The sequence below is a fragment of the Ruditapes philippinarum genome, unplaced genomic scaffold, assembly GCF_026571515.1.
Source record: "Ruditapes philippinarum isolate M1 unplaced genomic scaffold, ASM2657151v2 ctg2034_1_1_1_1, whole genome shotgun sequence".
Classification (NCBI taxonomy): domain Eukaryota; kingdom Metazoa; phylum Mollusca; class Bivalvia; order Venerida; family Veneridae; genus Ruditapes; species Ruditapes philippinarum.
This window is the reverse complement of record NW_026857441.1, coordinates 258,376-278,432: the sequence shown is the minus strand read 5'-3', so window position 1 is coordinate 278,432 and position 20,057 is coordinate 258,376. Positions and strand designations below refer to the sequence as shown.

General features: G+C 32.5%; 2 protein-coding genes across 3 annotated transcripts in view; one reads left to right on the top strand and one right to left on the bottom strand.

Moving 5' to 3' along the window:
• The window catches only part of LOC132749771 (uncharacterized), a 34,819-nt gene that overhangs the window by 3,590 nt on the left and 11,172 nt on the right, over positions 1–20,057 (bottom strand). The window contains exons 2-5 of one of the 2 annotated variants that reach the window (XM_060739665.1): positions 3,643–3,794; positions 2,515–2,665; positions 1,161–1,357; positions 492–678 (exon numbers count right to left, since the gene is read on the bottom strand). In XM_060739665.1, coding sequence (XP_060595648.1) covers positions 492–678; positions 1,161–1,357; positions 2,515–2,665; positions 3,643–3,784 — 677 coding nt within the window. In that variant the 5' untranslated portion in view covers positions 3,785–3,794. The remainder of the gene's footprint in view (positions 1–491; positions 679–1,160; positions 1,358–2,514; positions 2,666–3,642; positions 3,795–20,057) is intronic. The other variant, XM_060739667.1, reaches the window with a different exon arrangement.
• Positions 8,662–13,819, top strand: LOC132749770 (uncharacterized). Its single transcript, XM_060739664.1, has 6 exons — positions 8,662–8,770; positions 9,410–9,458; positions 9,956–11,064; positions 11,822–12,002; positions 12,984–13,016; positions 13,700–13,819. The coding sequence occupies exons 1-6, from the start codon at positions 8,750–8,752 to the stop codon at positions 13,702–13,704; spliced, it is 1,398 nt and encodes a 465-aa protein (XP_060595647.1). The 5' UTR covers positions 8,662–8,749; the 3' UTR covers positions 13,705–13,819.

Genomic DNA, 20,057 nt, shown 5'->3' with positions numbered 1-20,057 from the left:
TTCAGACATGTGGCGTATTAATTATAAGGTACGAATAGTTTCAAGTTTCAATTTATTTGCAATCACCAATGCATTTGCCTTTGGCAATTTACAAGCACACAAAAAAAACTGATAGCAAATACTATGAAACAGTTATAACAAAGACACTAATGAAGTACAACATAATGAAATCACAACAACACCAACAACACAAACAAACATACTTTAGAACGGATTTAACTCAATACAGGATTGGAGCAGTACCATTAGATGCTTGCAGAAATCATGATCACAAAATAGACAAATATCGGGTTTTTTTCGCCGATGTTTACATTTTCATTCATTATCATACATATATCGGTGTGAAATGATGAATAACACCTAAAGTTAAAAGTTCATTCTGTTGGGTTTTAGCATTTTATCATTCAAGCGCCTTGTTTGGTATATACCGGAATACGGTATTTTTTGTAGTGCTCCAATCCGTTTTTTAGTCTCAATCCTTTAGAACTTACTTGTAAACTTGATAAAGTAGTATCATGCTCACTACAATCATGATAGCTACAAGGGTGGTGAGAACAATGACGGCCTCGTACTGATAGACGGCTAGATGTTTACCGTACAGGTTTCCTATAGAGCAGAACGGTAACTCAAACTTAGCCTCGTTCCAGTACAGAAAGGGCCCTATCGCAATTATTATACCTGGAAATGTAACGAATATTAGTATTTATAAACTTCGTTCTTACGAGACATGTTTTGAAACAAAAATTAACTTTAACATTTCAGTGTGTACGCAGTTGAACGTGTGCGTGTTCGTGTTGTTATGATATCTTTATAAGGCCTTCTTTTTTTCTGGGTTATTTTAAATTATTCTTCTTTGTATTATTCAGTTGTGCTTTTTTTCAATATTAATAAAATTAAAATATGAACTTACAACTCGTCTACAAATTTAATTTCCAAGATGTGTGTGTCCGGGCATTTTACTGTAGCATTTAAAAACGTTGCACATACATGTTCATATGTGTGAAGCAATTTACTGCATTTATCAAATGAGTTACCAGAAGCAAAATGTAGTATATTTTCAGTATCGATCTTTGTAAAAGTATTTCCATTTAAAAAGCGAAATCACAATTATACTTTATCTAAAACTTGATCAAGAATTTCTTTATTGTTGGACAATATACCTATGAAAAATGTCCAAATACACCCGATCTTAGAGAATATCTTCATTTTTTTGTTATCACTGAAAGGATTTTTGATTGTCCATACAAGGTCTATAATCAGAAGAATGATACATATAGCTGACCATTCGTAGGCGACCACACCCAGCACCAACATTAATGTCAAACATACCCCAAATACTTTGAACACATACACGTCCCTAAATGAAGAAAACATACAAAAATAATTGAAATTAAGTAATAATCATGAAGATAATAATCATCAAACAATAATCATAATAATGCCTCATGTAAAAAACAAACATTAATATAAGATTTCAAGATTTAATGTTCAAAACACCAGTTGGTCACAGTCCAATATGGCCGACACAACTCAAGTTGTGCGTATTTCCAATCATTCTTGTGCAAAATTAAAACCACCATATAAAAATTTATGTGATATGTAAAGGCGACATATTTATTTTGTTTCTCGTACTCTGATTAATTTCATTATTTAAAATTCTGCTGATATGTTATGCTGTGTATAATACAAGAACAGAATTTCTATTGAAATTATCCTTTTCTACACACATACACCTTATTCACGATAATTTTGTTTAACATGTTTATTTAACAAAATTCACTGTGGCATTTTTGACCTTACACTTTAGGAGAAATATTTTATCACGTCAGTTCCTATTAATTCATAATTGTAGTTTATTATACCTGTTATGCGCAACTTTATGGTGAAACAAATTATCAAGTGGTCGGACAACTTATTGAACCGATACAAGATCTTGATTTAGCTATTATTTTTGTATTTTCTCTAACTGTATGTAAAATATGTGTACAAAGTAACACTTACATTATCAGACGATGTGTATCACTAAGGTTTTTTTTTTAATGAAAGGTTGAAGGTTTCATCGATCACTTTGCAGTTACTTGATAAAATTTCTGGGGTTATGGCGTCAGTAGCATTTAATTGGCTCCTTTCATCGAATAAAATCTTCAGAAGCGATAATAAGAATACACTTAAAGAATAAATTGGTGATATGTTTTGCCCTAAGCCATCAGTAATGCTATCGTATTCAGTGCTTTCAGCGCTTTGATCTCATTTGTAGCGTTTACGTATCATTTTCTTTCGTATCGGCATAACTTTAATACGTATTATATTGATTTCAAAAATATAAAATGGGATCTTCTATGTTTAATTACACGCATTATGATCCAAAACAACTTGTCTGAAACAGTTTAGATTGAAAATTTTGTTAATACGATTCACAAAAAGTCCCTTGACTGGCCACCTTGAAATTTGGCGAAAAGTATCAAAATCTGACGTTGATTCTTGATATACCTTAACTAACAGAAAAACACTTACTTGAATGCTATATTGATACCGACAAAGAGACAATTGATGGCAAAGAACAGGTCTCCAAGCGTGATGAACATGTAGTACAACATTCGATAGTCTTTCTTGATCAACTTCCGCTTAAAAGTAAGCACTAGGATAAAAATGTTGAAGACAATGCCTAAAATAAAATAAATAAAAGTCATCCAGTCAATACGTACTGGTCGCAGTTTTACGTACAAGTCAATGGTAACCACAACAACCATTTCAAGGAAAATAACAGGACCCTTATCAACAAATCACTGGTAAAATCCCATCTATGCCATGACATGCCAAACGGAAAATCCCCACTTAACGCCCGCTCGTGCAACTCAAGTTGTGTATAGTCCTAATCAGTCTGGTGCAAAATTCAAACCACAGAAATGACCAGGCTGTGCGGGACAGACGGAAAGTAAAAGCTTGGGTAATTGCACTACTTCCCCCGCTCTTTCCCGCTAGTGAGGTTGGGCTTGTTCGTTTTATTTAGGTAAACGTTAAAAACCCACAATCATGGTATCATGGTTAGAACTAATTAGCATCTCTTATTTTTTCATATTAATTTTACTGCAACAAAAAAATCATTTCTATTATATCTTTGGGCTTGTTATTAAAGATACTATACATTTGTTTGATGAATTTATTTTCATTGTAAACATCAAAGTAAGATATATTCACAGAATTTAAGGATAAAAAATGCGCCACAAGTTTGCAGTGTTTAAACACTGCCACTACACATTACTGTACTCCTTAAATAGTGGTAAAATTAGATTTTTAAAAAAAAAATAAAAAAAGAACAATTTACGAAAGATATTTAAATCATTTAAATTCAAAATGATGAAAGTATGAATATGAGATTTCTTTTTTTTTATTTTCTCTCTGAACCATATCAAAGGAAAGGTAAACATCATAACTATAGAATTACAGGCATTAAAGAGACCACATCCATTCAGTCCACTTACATTGACCGTTGACGTCATTCTGAAATTTATGTATTTGGCCGTCGCCGCCGTCCCAAAAATAGTAAGTCAAGATGGAATACATTACTGGTTTGAACAAAATAATCACTTCTAATGAGAATGGAAATAACCTTTGACGTTAAACAGAAACAGAGAGGTATACCTGTTATCCCTAGAATCGAGGTAATGGCTACTGTTATTATTTCAGACACCGGCATTCCCTCAGCTTGTGTTTCCGGTAAGCAGTCCGTAACATTCTCCACGTAGTCCGTACCGTCATACACGTCAGTGACGTTCTCTGCCATTGTATATTGCCTGCGTCAGAAATTATTTAAATAGTATCTAACGCTTAATGACAATATAATAATAAGTTATGATAAAAATGGATTACTTTATGATATATTTTTATAAAAGTGTATATATTACAATGTGGCCATACCACGTGACTTTTCGAGTACGGAACACGCCGATTTTTCACCCGTTTCAGGTATGTTTTTTATTCATAACTTATTTATTACTCAACCGATTTTGATCAGATAAGGCGCAGAGTACCCGTAATTATATCAGTTATCCACGGTATATCAAAATTCTGAAAACCCCTGAATGGTTTTTGAGAACATTCGAGTACAATTTTCTTTTCATAGCCTGGGCCGAGGGGAACGGTACACACTCATTTGGCATAACAGGCGATTTCTAGCAAGTCATATGTTTTTTGACACTATTTCATAGAAAAATACATGTTAAATCTGATATATTTACTATTTCCAATGTATCGAGTGAATGCAGTGATGTTTTAGCATATTTTCATCAAGTGATGTTGAAATGATACGGAACACACTGTTATTTCAAAAGATACGGTACACACACAATTTCTGTCTAAAATAAAATGTATAAAAAATTAATTTAAATTATAATGTGAGTGATTTTTTTTCAGTTATACATTTTATTAATTTAAACGAGAACCCTGGGACCTGTTTTGCAAAGTATCAGTATGCCTACAGTTTGATGTAAACAGGATTATTTTTAAAAAAAAGGAACATTTTGAGAGTACGTTGCGCAAAATTCGATTTTATATGTTGAGCAATTAATATTTGGCTATAAAATGTTAAAATTTTAGGTAGGGATACGGAAGACATTCAAAATTTTGTTTTGTTTTTGATTTTCATTTGAAACAATTAGGTATATTCTTTTGGATTATAAAACGAATTGTGAAATTCATGGACATCTGTTATGTGCGATTATTGTTTCGTTCGAATATACAAATGACTGTCTAAACGTAATATGAATATATAAACAAACAAGAAGTTAGGAGTAAGTTGGAAATATATGTTCCTTGCAAAATGTTGTTTAAATAATCGAATTTAGAGAAAAAACGCTGGTTTTGATGTAAGTGGATTTTTTTAAATCACGGAAAGTTTAAAGTTTTTTTTCGGCCACATGATATTTGGTATGAATCATCTGCCAGGGTCCCAAACTAACTGCATGTATCTAAATTATCAAATTATCTACATATGGACAAATATATTTCGCAGTTTTACGTGCAATCAAAATTAATAATTTGATAATTTGAAGAACCCATATGGGAACAAGGCCTGTTATATATCGTAACGTAGTTTATACAAGGTAACCTTGTTACATATACATGTAAGGATATACATGTTAGGAAATTCGGTAAAATTATGCCTATCTTGGACTTTCATTTCAAGATGCATTTAACACTTGAGTTCATGGATATGTGTGCTTGCGTGTTTGTGTTAAAAATAAAATGATGTTTTAATAATACCCATTTTGTCAATCAAATGCTATGGATTTTGTAGACTGCGTTCTGTTTTATATACTACATGAAGTAGTTCGAGACCACAAGTGACTTCGATGTTTCGATTTTTTATGTGAGAAAGTTTTCATACTACCGTAAAGAATGCCGGTCGTTTTACTCAGGTGCCCGTTTGTTCCTTTATTTATACCCAAAGGGGCACTTGTAAAACACGAAAGTCGCCACATGATAATGTCAGTTTTATGAGCCGTGAAACCAAACCAAAAATGACCTAATTACATGCATTAAAAGTTATTTTTAAAGCTTCATACCTGTAAACATTAAAAATTTAAGCAATGGCGACTACATTTTTATTTGTTTGGGTCGTCAGACCAAACAAATAATGGTAGCGAAATTTCAGGCTCTGATATGCTTATTTGCAAAATAAGAAAGTAGTCTGAACCCCTGGAAGAGGTAACTTACCTTTATATGTACTCTAACGCTGAAAAAATAAGGGGGGATCACTGCCTTCTGTGATTTGATTTAATTAAACATGACCATGATATTGCAAAATTGTACCTAATGACTTGCTTATTATTAACAAAATATAAATATATATAAATTGTTATCAAGTAATTATACTTTTCAGCGATTTAGGTCATGACCTTGTTTTATGTTTTCAGGATGAAGCAAAAAGACATATCTTACTTCACTTAAACTAAAAGAAATAAAAAAAAAAACAATAAACAACAATGGACACAGCATTATATAACAACATTTTCTTTCTATAGAGCGCAACTACCTGATTCTGTGAAGATCGAAGTGTTTAACATACCCTAGGTGATTTTAAATAGGACAATTACATGGAGGTTGTAAATGTTAAGCGTGATCTCTTGAAATATAGTGCAAAAATACATATAAACATTAAAAGTAAGCATTATGATACATTGCAAAACAGGTTCCTGGGTTCTCGTTTAAAGTAATAAAATGTATAACTATGAAAAAAATCACTCACATTATAATTGAAATTAAATTTTAATATATTTTATTTTAGAATTATTACAAAGACAGAAATTGTGTGTGTACCGTATCTTTTGAAATAACAGTGTGTTCCGTACCATTTCAACATAACTTTATGAAAATATGCTAAAACATCACTGCATTCACTCGATACATTGGAAATAGTAAATATATCAGATTTAACATGTATTTTTCTATGAAATAGTGTCAAAAAACATATGACTTGCTAGAAATTGCTTGTTATGACAAATGAGTGTGTACCGTTCCCCTCGGCCCAGGCCATGAAAAGAAAACTGTACTCGAATGTTCTCAAAAACCATTCAGGGGTTTTCAGAATTTTATATACCGTAAATAGCTGATATAATTACGGGTACTCTGCGCCTTATCTGATCAAAATCGGTTGAGTAATAAATAAGTTGTGAATAAAAAACATACCTGAATCGGGTGAAAAATCGGCGTGTTCCGTACCCGAAAAGTCACGTGGTATGGCCACATTGTATTATCCTTTTAATGACTAACTGATCAACACTAGTCTTCTAGCTAATATAAACAAATCTTCTAAAAGCAATTTGTTAATGATGTTTCTATCTTTTAAACAAATCTATCCCTTTTTAAGATGTCTTCTGTAAGTTTCAAAGACTACAGAGCAGAAGCGCTCAAATCAGGTATTTATATATAAGACTGTTGTTACTGAATTGTCGACAAACACTAACGCCACCTAGTGTCAGTAATAACACTGACGAACCCATACGTGATTTGGAGTGTTCATGTCAATGTCACGTGATATGATTCGTCATTGAAATACACCTCTGGGTATGACGTTGTCGAGTTTCTGATTTCTGCCACCATAAAGCAATACGTAATTCAAAGTTTCAAGTGAAAAATGGATACCAGACTTTTTTGACAATTTCGAAAACCAATGAAAATGGAACAAGCTTAAATGACAATCGAGCTCAAAGTTAACTTATTTATGAATCTTGCATATCTCGTGGTGGATGGAAACCATACAATACCTTTCCAATTACCTTGTACCGCTATGAAAATATTTGAAAATTTATATAAAATAAACATTTAAACCCTAACATTTTTATTTCATCATCATTTCTCATTGACACTGGATCTCATTTTCAGAATAATAAGTTCTTTAAAGAAAGTAATGTGTGTAGAACATTTATAATATAGCCTTGCCTTAAACAATTTGCAAAAGTAAAGATGAATTTTTAAATATAAGTAACCTCAACTCATTTTTCTTTTATTACAATAAGAATTGTCGCTATTTCAACTATTATAATCATATATGAGCCGCGTCACGACAAAACCAACATAACGGGTTTGCGACCAGCATGAATCCAGACCAGCCTGCGCATCAGGATCCATGCTGTTCGCTATCAGATTCTCTACTTGTTATAGAGTATGTAAGCGAACAGCATGGATCCTGATCAGACTGCGCGGATGCGCAGGCTGGTCTTGATACATGCTGGTCGCAAACGCACTATGTTGGTTTTGTCGTGACGCGGCTCATATATTTTTGTTGCATTTGGTATAGAGCCGATGTATTTGTTGGCCCTAGAACTAGGTAATATTATTTCATGTTTTTAGCCAAGACATATGTACTAAGATTTGACAATTACATTTACATAGCTACCTTATCACATATAAAACAAGAGTATTCAAGTTGTTATCTTAAACTAACAGTATTAGGCCAAACAAATATTTCAAGATTTCCAAAACTCTCAAAGTTTTATCAAAGTTTTAATATATTGCATAACATATTATTAAACACTTCGATAAAATAAAACAAACTTACTGTGCTACGCTTAATTGAAGAGAAAGCTATGGAGGGAAACCTGATATGCAAAGTTTTTATATTAAATGGAGACACATGCAAAATCTTCATTTCTTCATTTTGAATTTTTCATATATTATTATGTAAATGTTATCGAAATGAATACACTAGGCAGTAAAAGGAACCAAACTTTTCTTATTATAAAGAATAAAATGGCGATTTCCTAACTTGACCCGCGTTGGTCAGGTAAGAGCGCAACAGTTGTCACAGTGAACTCTCGAAACGTTAAAGAACATGTCAAATTTAGACTTGCTCCAATCATACAATATCCACAATATCTGTTATTGTAACTTCCAGAGTTTGTTCAAGTCAAATGACTTGTTTTAAAACAACTCGGTGATTATGTCGTCGTCTAAATTTTGTTCAACATTATATAGATATATTTAAGCTTTAAACCCAAAATATATAGAATTGATACTGAAATTCATGCTGGAGCTTTAAAAAATGTCATTTTAGCGTGACTTGAATACATATTTAGATTATTTTAATATTTTTGTCATTAATTTGCCTGAGTATAAGAAGCTCAGAAAAACCAAGGACAAATTTAATATGCCGAACTATTTACACCAGGCAATCTAAGATAACAAACGATAAGATATACAGGCCTGGCATAAATCTAGAACATAACACATATATATGTGATCACTCAACATGTTTGGAATTTCTTTAATGGTCTGTATAAAAAATGATTTTGTATCTTATTATTTTGATTAACACTTCAAACATTTTAATTTGCTTTCTTGAAAGAGACTTATCTATTATATACTGATAGCTGAAATATTGAGAAATATGGATAAAATAAAATGAGCCGTGTCACGACAAAACCAACATAATGGGTTTGCGACCAGTACGGATCCAGACCAGCCTGCGCATCCGCGCAGTCTGATCAGGATCCATGCTGTTCGCTTTCAGTTTCTTTACTTGTTTTAGGGTCTGTAAGCGAACAGCATGGATCCTGATAAGATTGTGCGGATGTCGTGACACGGCTCAAATGCATATGTTTATTCTTTTATAACTGAAGACGTTGTGTTGCATGCATAGATGAAATGATGCATTGTTGAATAAGCTACTGCTTTCCTCCTATTGTCGTGGTATATTTAGATTTTTTTTTTGACAAGATTGCCTCTTGTTCATCTGTCGGTCCACCCTTAAGCAATCTTAAAAAAACTACTGATTTCCACAGGTCTATTGGTGTGGTATTTTTTTTTTTTTTTTTTGGACAAGATTGCCTTTCACCTATTAGTTCGTATATCTGTGAACACTAACGCATTTGACCCTGTATCTGACTGTAACTTTTTTTTTACTTTTCAGTTACTGTTGCCATATATGGCGGTGACGGACTCTGCATATTGTAACGGATGTAAGTATATAATGTTTTCTATAGCTTCAAAATAAGATTATTTTTTACTGTTAACAAAAGTATGTCGCATTCATATCTTATCCCATAAAAATCTTAAGTTACCCTTTTACATTATTATTCTTATTCTTATTATTATCTTTATTATTACTGTCATTTTTATAAAAATTATACCTCTAATTATAACTATTATTATTATTAATATTATAATTATTATTTTTATTTTATTATTATTATTATTATTATTTTTATTATTATTATTATTATTATTATTCTTATTATTATCTTTATTATTACTATCATTATTATAAAAAATATAGATCTAATTATAATTATTATTATTAGTAGTAGTATTATTATTATTTTTATTTATCATTATTTTCATTGTTATTATTATTATTTTTTTTTTTTATTATTATTATTATTATCATTATTATTATTATTATTATTATTATTATTATTATTATTATTATTATTATTATTATCATCATCATTTTCAGCATCCTATGGAACAGAATTTATTTTCGGCCTTTTGGATTTACCGTTTTACGTACAGAACAATCAGACAGCACTGAATCCACACATGAGTGTAATGGTTACCCCTGAGAAATATTCAACGTATTATTACGTCACTCTTCAAAGTACAAACTCCGCTAGCAAAACGCCCACTATCGTAAGAACGCAGTACTATGCATACAGACAAGGTGAGGAATTGAAGTTTAATTCCACCTTTATCAACAGGTACCAAGATATTTCAACAGGTGGTGTGATCAACATTACTTCAGATGAGCCAGTTTCGCTAATGGTCATTTATAAATTCACTGACGGCGATAAAACAGATATGATAACGTATCCTGTCTTACCGACGAGCGTCTTGTCAACTGATTACGTCATACCGTCATATCCAGCGTCTTCCGATTACCACGGGAAAAATCAGTTTATGGTAGTCGGTCTTCACGATTCAACGAGCATTAGATTTGAAGGATATGAGACAGGCTCGATGGTATATGATGTGGATGACAACGATATTTTCATGTATGAGCGGAGAGTTGATATTAGTAGTACTTCCGCTGTGAGCAATCATCCGGTAGCCATTTTTTCGTGGATCACTGCCGGGGATTATTCGGGCGCTCCGAACAAAGACTATGTCGGGCGATCCTTAGCGATGCAAGTACCACCATTGGATGAGAGTGCCGTCCATTTTGTCATTCCGCCGTTGACTGGTGATTCGATTCATCGGTACAATGTACGTATATATGCGTCCGCTCGGAATGCTCAAGTGGAGATCCACTCGACTTCACAAAGTACGCAGTACGTGCATGTGTACAATAAAATTTACTACGAATATACGGCTATATTCAGTTCCGACATATTGGAGATATTGTCTGACAATCCGATAGTTGTTGTTCAGATTGCCTTAAATACATACAGCATGCCACTGTTTATGACGTCAGTACCAGCAGTTTCACAATTTATGACGTCATACAAGGTGAACTTTCCTTACATATCCTCGTATAGTTCCCAGCGGTCAGTTGTTGTGACAATCCCATACAAGGAAGCATCAGGAGTATTAATTAACGGGGATCCAATCATTCATGACACTAGCTCGGTACATATTTGCTTTCTTTATGCTAGGCTCTTTGTGTCGACTCTACGGAGTAGTGACGATATATAGGGATCACTTCTCCGTCGTCTGTCTGTATGTCCGTCCGTCACATAACTTGTCCGGACCGATAATATGATCAATATTGTGTCTAGTTGTGCATCTCCTCAACATTTTTCGATTTAATGATTATTGTCAGAGTTAAAACCATTAATGAGCTTGATTTTTAAAATTTGTCCAAACTATTCCCGTTGTACTACAAATGTAATTTTAATGATGCTTTACTGGATTGACCGGTAATTTTACAGCCGAGTTATGGGCCTTGAATAAAAAAATGTGTTTTGCCCTGTTAATGATTTTTGGTCTCCTGCTACACAGTAGCTGCAACTATGAGGCGACACATGTCATCACTGATGGCCCTTGTTTATGATATGACACTTATTAAACATTTTTTAATTTGTCAGAAAATTACTGACGAAATAAACATCCATTAAATGATATTTCATCTTTTTTATACGAAAAAAAAAATTGAAAAGTTTATAAAAATTGATAGTTCACCGCTCGAAAACTAAGCTTAAAAACATAATCCTTCAGTTTCGTATTTATAAAAGGGAAGGAAATCGGTTTGCTTAAATGTAAAATATGTAATAAAATCTCTTTTTTATGTGAATATTTGTACAAAATCTTTTGACCTGTTATAACCAAAGAGTACCAAGTGCAAGTCTTTTTGAAGTATCGCGTACTCTGTTTTATTGTTTTACAGCTTAAAAAATCTCCGCTCGGTCACTATGCCATTATCATACATAAAACAAGCCGTTCTACTTTGACTGTGGACCATGCAGGAGTTGAACAATTCGGCCTCATTGCTCTCCGGCAGTGGCAAGCGTCTCGTGGCGCGGTTGAGGCACATGGTTTCGTTCCTGGAATACAGTTTGAGGAATTAAGTAAGTTATTTGCATTTTCTTAACTGTACATATTATGAATTCTTCATAATAAATATACCTTAGACCTACTTTTTATCCCATGAACAAAATGAATGATTTTACCTTTACTCTACAATCAAATTATAATAACAATATTCAGTTATGCTATGTTCTCACCGCCGATCAGATCAACTCGATCGTCCCGATCACATAAATTCCCCGATGAAGCCCGACCAAGCTGGATTAAATGCACATTCACGACTCCTACACGACCTCCTCAAGTCGACCCTACACGATGTTTTACGACTTCTTCTCGACGACAACCCGACCAACATCCCGACTTCTTCTCGATCACCCAGACCTATACGCGAGTCATACACGATCTCAACTAGACTAACTGGACCTCTGCTCGATCGTTGCCAGATTTCCACCCGACCAGATCGGATAATGCTCGAGTAGAAGTCGAGATGATCGTGTACAGATCGGGTAAGAGATGTATACCCGACCAAACTAGATCGTTACACGATTTATTCTCGATCAACTAGATCTTCTACTCGATCACTATAGGATCAATTCTCGACCGCTTATCTACTCGATCGCTACTCGAATTTTTTTGACATGTCAAAAAAATTCGGGTAGGAAGCCCGAGCCATGCCGACCAAGGTAGACCGCTCCGACCACCCCCGATCACGCATGCAGACCGAACTAGACCGGTACCCGATCACTTGATCGTGCTTGATCGAGTTGATCTGATCGGCGGTGAGAACACAGCATAATAACAAGTTTACGTTTGACAAAAGCACTTAACCCAAATTATTTCTTTTAAATCATATTTTCAACGGCACGGCACGTCTGGCTTGACTTCATTGGCTGATTTTCAAAAACATGAAAGAATAGGCTGAGTTGTATGTACTTACATATGCGTGAGTGCGTGCGTGGATAATTTCGGAAAGCACGAAATGTAACGTCACAAATATCATCTTTAATATTGTTTGCTTTTAGACTGTGGCTCAGTGCATACAAGTCAAATTGTAGGTACGTATCATCTAGTTTTCATCCGCAAAAATCGGGTTTTTAATCTCTTAGAAATTCTTTTCAAGAAAAAATCGGTTAATCACATTAATAAGATGTTGATTATTTGAAATATGCAGCGTAACAATGCCTCCGGGTTCATGCCATTCTTCATGAAAATTTTAAAAATGTGTTCTAAAGTAAAATAGTCTGAACACTAGAAATTAATTACACTGACAATCCACGTAAATTACCAAAAAGAGACCAAAGGTGCAAAAAATAACCTTTGCTGTGTTAGTCACGCAGTAGAAATATGGTTATCAATACTGTAAAATCGGTCATTAATCGGTTTTAACTTGAAAATTATAACTTGAACCTTTTTACTTTTCTTAAAATATTTGTATATTTTCAGTGTGATTTTCTTGAAATATTTTGACTCATCTGGAGGCATGCGTCTTGAAAGCTTTAACACCGCATTACAGTCAATAACAAATTAATTTATGAATTTATTACAGTTTTATATTTTCATAGAGATTTACTGTTTGGATAATTTATAATCTTAACGACTTGATTTAATTGATACTAATTTTATAAAAAAAAATGATAAGTATATAACATGACAACCGACTGATAATTGACAGAAAACTGTGTACATGTATGCACCTATAACTATGGTAATTACATGATGTCCTTTTGTTTATTTTCAGGCTAAAAGGGACAGAAGCAAAACTATTACATACTTAAACATTTTAAACGGGAGGAAATCTGATTCTTTTTTAAATTTGTAAACAATTCCTTATGAAAATATAAATAAATAATGAATTCAACTTTTGATATTCAATATGCTCTTATCGGGTAAAAAGCTAAACCCGCTTACGTCACTTCCGGAGCTTACGTCACTTCTGTTATTATGAGCGTTCCCTCTAGACGGAGACAGGCATATCTGATAAATGTCGAGAACTTAAAAAAGATAGGGGGAGGTAAATACGTCTCAGTTTTATGCAAAAAAGTGGACAAAAATTTTCCATCGGTAGTATTTTATTATGAAATTAAGTCTGTTTTTTCTTATATTTCTTTGACGATTAATTTGAAATGTGGTTGACGTTCGGATCCATTTTTAATAATCGATTTGTCCCACTTTCTTTTACAAAATGCAGGAAATTTTACGTAACTAGGGAAAAGAAGCTCACCAAATATTATCAGAAGTCAATTTTCAAATTGTGACAGTTTGTTATTTAAAAGAGAAGTTTTTAAAGAAAAAAAAAATATTATGGCACATTATGCTTCAGAAACCAATAAATGTTTACCTTTTTAGAAAGGGCAAACATGAGTGTTATTATATTTAAATATTGGTACTAGAGCATGCTAGATGTTTGTTACCGGAAGAAAGTAGTAATTAATGTGAAATTATTCATCATGAAAGTAGCAAAATGTAAACAAAGTAGTATTTTTACTTCCATACAAAATACCAAATCACTATTAAACGGCTTTATTTTCCAACAGAAACAGAAGGAAAATATAGTTCAAGTTATAAGCCAAAGAGTTATTTTTTGAAATCTATAAAAGTACACCAAAAATAAAGACTTTTAAGAAATAGAAATAAAAGCTTTTAAAAGACATAATGGGCCTTTAAATTGATTTAATCAATATTACGAAAGTTAACATGAATGAATTGATAATAAGGAATTTACGCTCAGAAAAAAAACATGCTCAAAATCAGATAGCAATGCATTTTTAATTTATAACACTTTGTCACATTATTATAGCCATTTTAAGGAGAAAAGAGTCCATTTCAATACTGGTGTGCGTGGTTTTAATACTGAAGTGCATGAAACTTCAATAAGTCATTTTTTAAAGATTTTTCATCCAAAGCCAAATGTTGAACTAGATCTACTTTGTTCGTTTTGTTTTTCAAATAAAATATGAATTGATGGAAGGTGAAATGATCGGTCTGTTTTATGTCCCTTTGTTATTTAAGTACGGACAACTTTAAAAGAAACATTTCTGTCCAAAGTCATATCTTTGTATATAAGAATACAGAGAATACAGCAAAGTTGCTCTTTTTAATATAATCCAACATTTTGTCTAAGTATAGTTAAGATATATAGTCTTGTTCAAAAATATCAATAACTATATCCTATATGGAAGTCTAATGTTTTAGATTGTAGGATCTGTGTATAGTTTAAAAAAATAAAATTATGCTAGATCTTTAATTAATATAAACATGTTAATCATACAATGACATAGTCAACGGAACGTCTGTGGTTCTACTCAGGTACAGGTTTGTGACTGAAATAATTCGATGGCATAGTGCTATAAGGGGATAAGTGAAAAATGACAGTTTTGAGATAATCAAGAAAAACTGTCTGCTGCTTTTATTTGTTATCATTTTTAAAAATGACTTTGCATGCTTGTAAACGAGTAATGTTAGAAGCATTACAATCATTTTTACCTATTGTGTGGTCGTTTGTTAGTTCAAAAATGATTTAATAATTACTTAACACCTTATAACATTTGCTGAAATGACAAGTTGCATTTCGGTAAAAGGCGTTATCTGCCACTTCACTCCTTTTAGAATAAACAATGTAACCATATCATAACCATATCATAAGTCAACATACAGTGACAACTGCCACTTACCACCTGACTTTCTATTACTTTTGAAATCAAATGATCAAAGAATTTTTATAAGTCTCAGTATTTAACAATATTTCGGTTGTTTTCTAACATACATGTATAATTTTATGCCGACATGCAACTTTCAACTTCTCCACTTAAAATTATTGAAAAAGTGAAAAATGATAACAAACTAGTTCAAAGGTATTTTTAAATCCTATTTTGGCATAGCTGAAGGAAAAATAATGCACAATGACACCAAGTTTTAAAATTAAATTTATTTCATTTCAAAACCATGAAAACCTTTAACATAAATTTGTGACATGTGCTTATATTAGCATCATGTATTGACATTAAAACAAGTAATTCATTACCTTCATGAACAAGAACAATTAAAAAGAAACAGGATAACAAATTGTAATCAATTAATTGTCCACAATCTCAAGTTTGAAACACAATTCATGTTATAGTTCATATTTATAATAATGTTATTCATGATGTATTAAAAACAACTTAGAAGTGTATTTATATAAGTGTTTATGCTGATAAATGAAAGTATTTCATTATGTTTGCATGATTTCGTAGTTCATGCTGTGTTCATTATTACAATGCCAATGGACCGTTTCCTAACAATTAAATCATTTTGAAAAAAAAATCAATTTTTTATACTGAGTTATAGTTCAACATTCATCTGATTCATGGTCTTCTCTGTGGGGTAGACTACCATAAAATGAATGGTATCTTGGCGGTTTTATTTGCCTTTGGCACAAACTCAACAAATCGTCATATTTTTTTTTCGATAGACATATCTGACTATCATATGCATTCTTTAATGCATAGCCCTCAATTGTTCTCATTTTTCTTCTCAAATTAGGCCGTGCAATTTCAATGAATTTGAATTCAGTATTAACTTCATACTTGTAGTAAATTCTGTTTGGCTCAGATTTACGGTATTCAAATACGTGTACCTTTGTCCACTGAAGTGTTGAACCATCTGCTGCCTTGCTTCTATTAGCCACAATATGATCAGCCAAATCCTTAAAATCTTTATATATCAGATGTAGCCACTTCAATTACTTTATATCTTGGCTCACTGGCTTTGCTATTCGACACAGCTGACATCCAATCCGTAGGACCAAACATATCATGCTTTTTCGTAGCTTTTTCGATAGTGGCATGTACAGAGTCTCCCTCCATTTGCGAATGTCCACGTTCAAAAAAATTGTGAGTGATTGTGTTAATAGGCATATTCTGTACACAATATAAACACATACTGGAGAAAGGAAGATTTCTGTTCTGTCCAGAACAGCTGTCGGAGTAGTATATATCAAATGATCAACTGCTCCAAGACTTTCATTGAATTTGTATATACATGAAGAGATATCATTGCTTCCTCGCTTAGCAACTGATTCATACCACATGTAACATGATGCATGCTTTTGAGACTATGTCAAATACAGTAAAATTATATGTAGCTAACTTCCGGCTGTAGTAAACTTCACCTATTTCTGTTTGGGTGAAATCAAAAACTTTTTGAAGATCAAAAATTTATTACACGTGTATTTGTATCTTCCAAGGCCTTTTCTTTGTCATTTTTGTTTCTGTTGTCGAATTTGATCTTTTCTTTGTTGATGTTCAAGGTATTCACTCTCTCTTTCTTTCTTTTTGCATCATCAAGACTTTTATACACTTCACAAAAGGTGCATAAGTCTTTTTTGGGGTGATGAAAACCAAGATGAATTCCTTATTGAATATAGAGTTATACAGCCAGAGCTTCTCAGGAATTGTGTTGCTTTTCTCTCACACTCTTCCACATACATTCTATACATTTTATTTACTTACAAGCCCTTTTCGAGATATTGCCTCTCGGTATCCCTTCGGCAGTAATGTGAATTTCTACTCTCTGAAATTTGTCTATGTGTTTCCGTATTCCATCTCTGGCTGCTTTGGAAACTTCAAATCTTTTTATGCCGACCCCTCTATCTGTAGTGTCATATATCTTGTCTCTATTCATCGTGTACTCGATCACCTTTGGTCCAACATCTAAAAATATTCATGAAGCTACTTTTACAAATTTGAATCAAATCATCACTATCATCATTGAGCGGGAAGAAAATATTCATAAGTTAATTTCCTCCTAGATTTCATCATTAGTTGTTGTTCGCCCCGTTTTTTACTTATAACTTTTATATGATGTGATATTAAGTTTCGTTGAGTCTCATATGACAAGTTCCATTTAATGGTTGAATATTTCCTCTCTCCTTTCTTTTTTTTTATTTTACTTGTGCATCTGTATTTGCATTTACAACTGATTGCCTTTGATGCCTTCATCGGAACTGTAACCTCTTTCTCATTATAATAACATTGTCCATGCTGCCGCCTTCTTTTTTGTAATTTCACGTTTTGCCATTTTATCAGGTTCTCTGGTGCGTTTCCTAGAGTTGCTCTTTTCAATATTCAGGAGTTTTGGCATATGAATGTACACATGGTTCCTCAAGGTTTTGTATGTGCATAATTTTTTTATTTGATTATTATTTTCTTTGGGTGAATTTTTCATATTCAGAATCATCAAGTACTTGTTACTTGGCACATATTCAGATCCAGAATCATTTTATTTTATTTTTTCGGAACCTTTGACTTTCTGTTTCTAAAGTAATTCAATAACTAGATAAAAATATTATTATCCAGACTTATTTCCACTTCACTTCCTATTTGAATCATTTAAACTTATATCAATAGGATCCGAAGGTACCCAAATCAACTGGTGCATACAAATCATTGTCTAGTTCATCTTTAAGAGAGGAATTGTTGCATAAAATATTACCAATTTTCATCGGCAATGAAAAAATCTGAAAACACTATCTTCTTCATTATCATTTGTAACATAAAACCTGTGTATAAGCATTCATCTAATTAATATCTTCAAGTGGTAAGTCGGTTCGATTGTTTTATCAGAAAAATTGCTTTCATTTTTGCATTACTCGCTTCTCTTCTAATAAGTTCATTGATAGGAACATATCGTCTGAATCTGAATTTTCAAAATGTATCTCCATTTTCTGTTTAACATGAACTACTGGTATTCTTTTTAAAGATCAGCTTTCTGTTCATTATTCTTTGTTCACAAACAACTGCGAGTATACTCTCAAGATGAAAAAAATATGGTTTTGCGATCATTTTTTTAAGTAAAGATTCTTCTGACATTGTTTTGATGACATTGATTAAAGCGGGTCGAGGGACTTCTCATACATTTCATTCACCTGCAACTCTTTTGGCTCTAGTTGTAAAAGACGTGACCTTGCATATCTTGCTTCTGGTAGGTCCATTTCTAAAAAAGAGAAATAAGTTAGATATCAATTATTGACACAACTTTGAAAGAATGTTATCCATTTTCCTTTTAATATCAAATAAAACTGGGGAATAGATTGAAAGTTTTAATCTTTTAAAGTGACAGAATATTCTCCAATACAAAATGATCATACAAATGTCACGGCTTTTAGGAAACCCCAATATGTTACTTTTACCTGCTAATGTGTTATCCCAATAAATAAATTTATCGAGTTCATAACACTTTTCAATGAAATCAATTTTTAGACAAATACACACATCAAAAGCTTCCCACTATAATTACGAATATAATGTGACAAAATACCCTGCTATATAAATTTGTTTATCTGCAAAAAAAGTCGATGCTGCAACCAAAAAGTCATCCATGTAAAAACTGTTTCTTCTTTTCAAAAATAATGCGCCTTGAAATTAACTTTAATAATCTAGAATCCAAATAATTTTATCTTAGCTACGTTTATTTTTCTAGAGTTTTACCAAAACATAAACAATATAAAATTATTAGCTTTCCATGTTATTCTGGAAACAAGAAATGAAATGATAAAATACTTTAAATGATTTAGAAATGCGGTGTTATGATATTTAAACGGTTAGCTTTTATAGAGATTTAACAAAATTTTCAATTATACAAAGACGTATCTACCACTTATCCCCTTTTAGCCATAGAACACAATGCTGAATACCCTAATTGATTAAAAGGTGATATGTGGTAAGATATCACCATTTTGCCTTTTAATATTTTTCTATTTTTACTTATCACCTTTTTTTCAAAAGCCTCATTGTGGTTTATGTGACGTATGTACAATGACGGGAACACTAGATAGCTGCACATGCGCCCAAGTCTGTAGTATTCAAATATGTTATCATGCAAGAAGGTGTTAAGTAACACTTATCCCCTTATAGCACTATGCCATCGAATTACACTGTGTTGTTGCGACGTAAAATCCAACCAAACGTCAAAAAACCCATGCAATTAGCATTTCCGAATGATCAGACTATTATATTTACATCATATTAATTCCTGGTATAATTAAATTCAATGAATTTGATCATTCTAACAGAAGTGTGCATGCTTTACTATACATCAATCCTAATAGTGCATACTTC

Excerpts from the sequence above, each read along its gene's own strand:
- LOC132749770 (XM_060739664.1), top strand. The coding sequence starts at position 8,750 with ATGTTTGGAATTTCTTTAATG. Across the intron at positions 8,771-9,409 it reads TGTTTGGAATTTCTTTAATG|TTACTGTTGCCATATATGGC; the intron begins GTCTGTATAAAA and ends TTTACTTTTCAG. Across the intron at positions 12,003-12,983 it reads AATACAGTTTGAGGAATTAA|ACTGTGGCTCAGTGCATACA; the intron begins GTAAGTTATTTG and ends GTTTGCTTTTAG.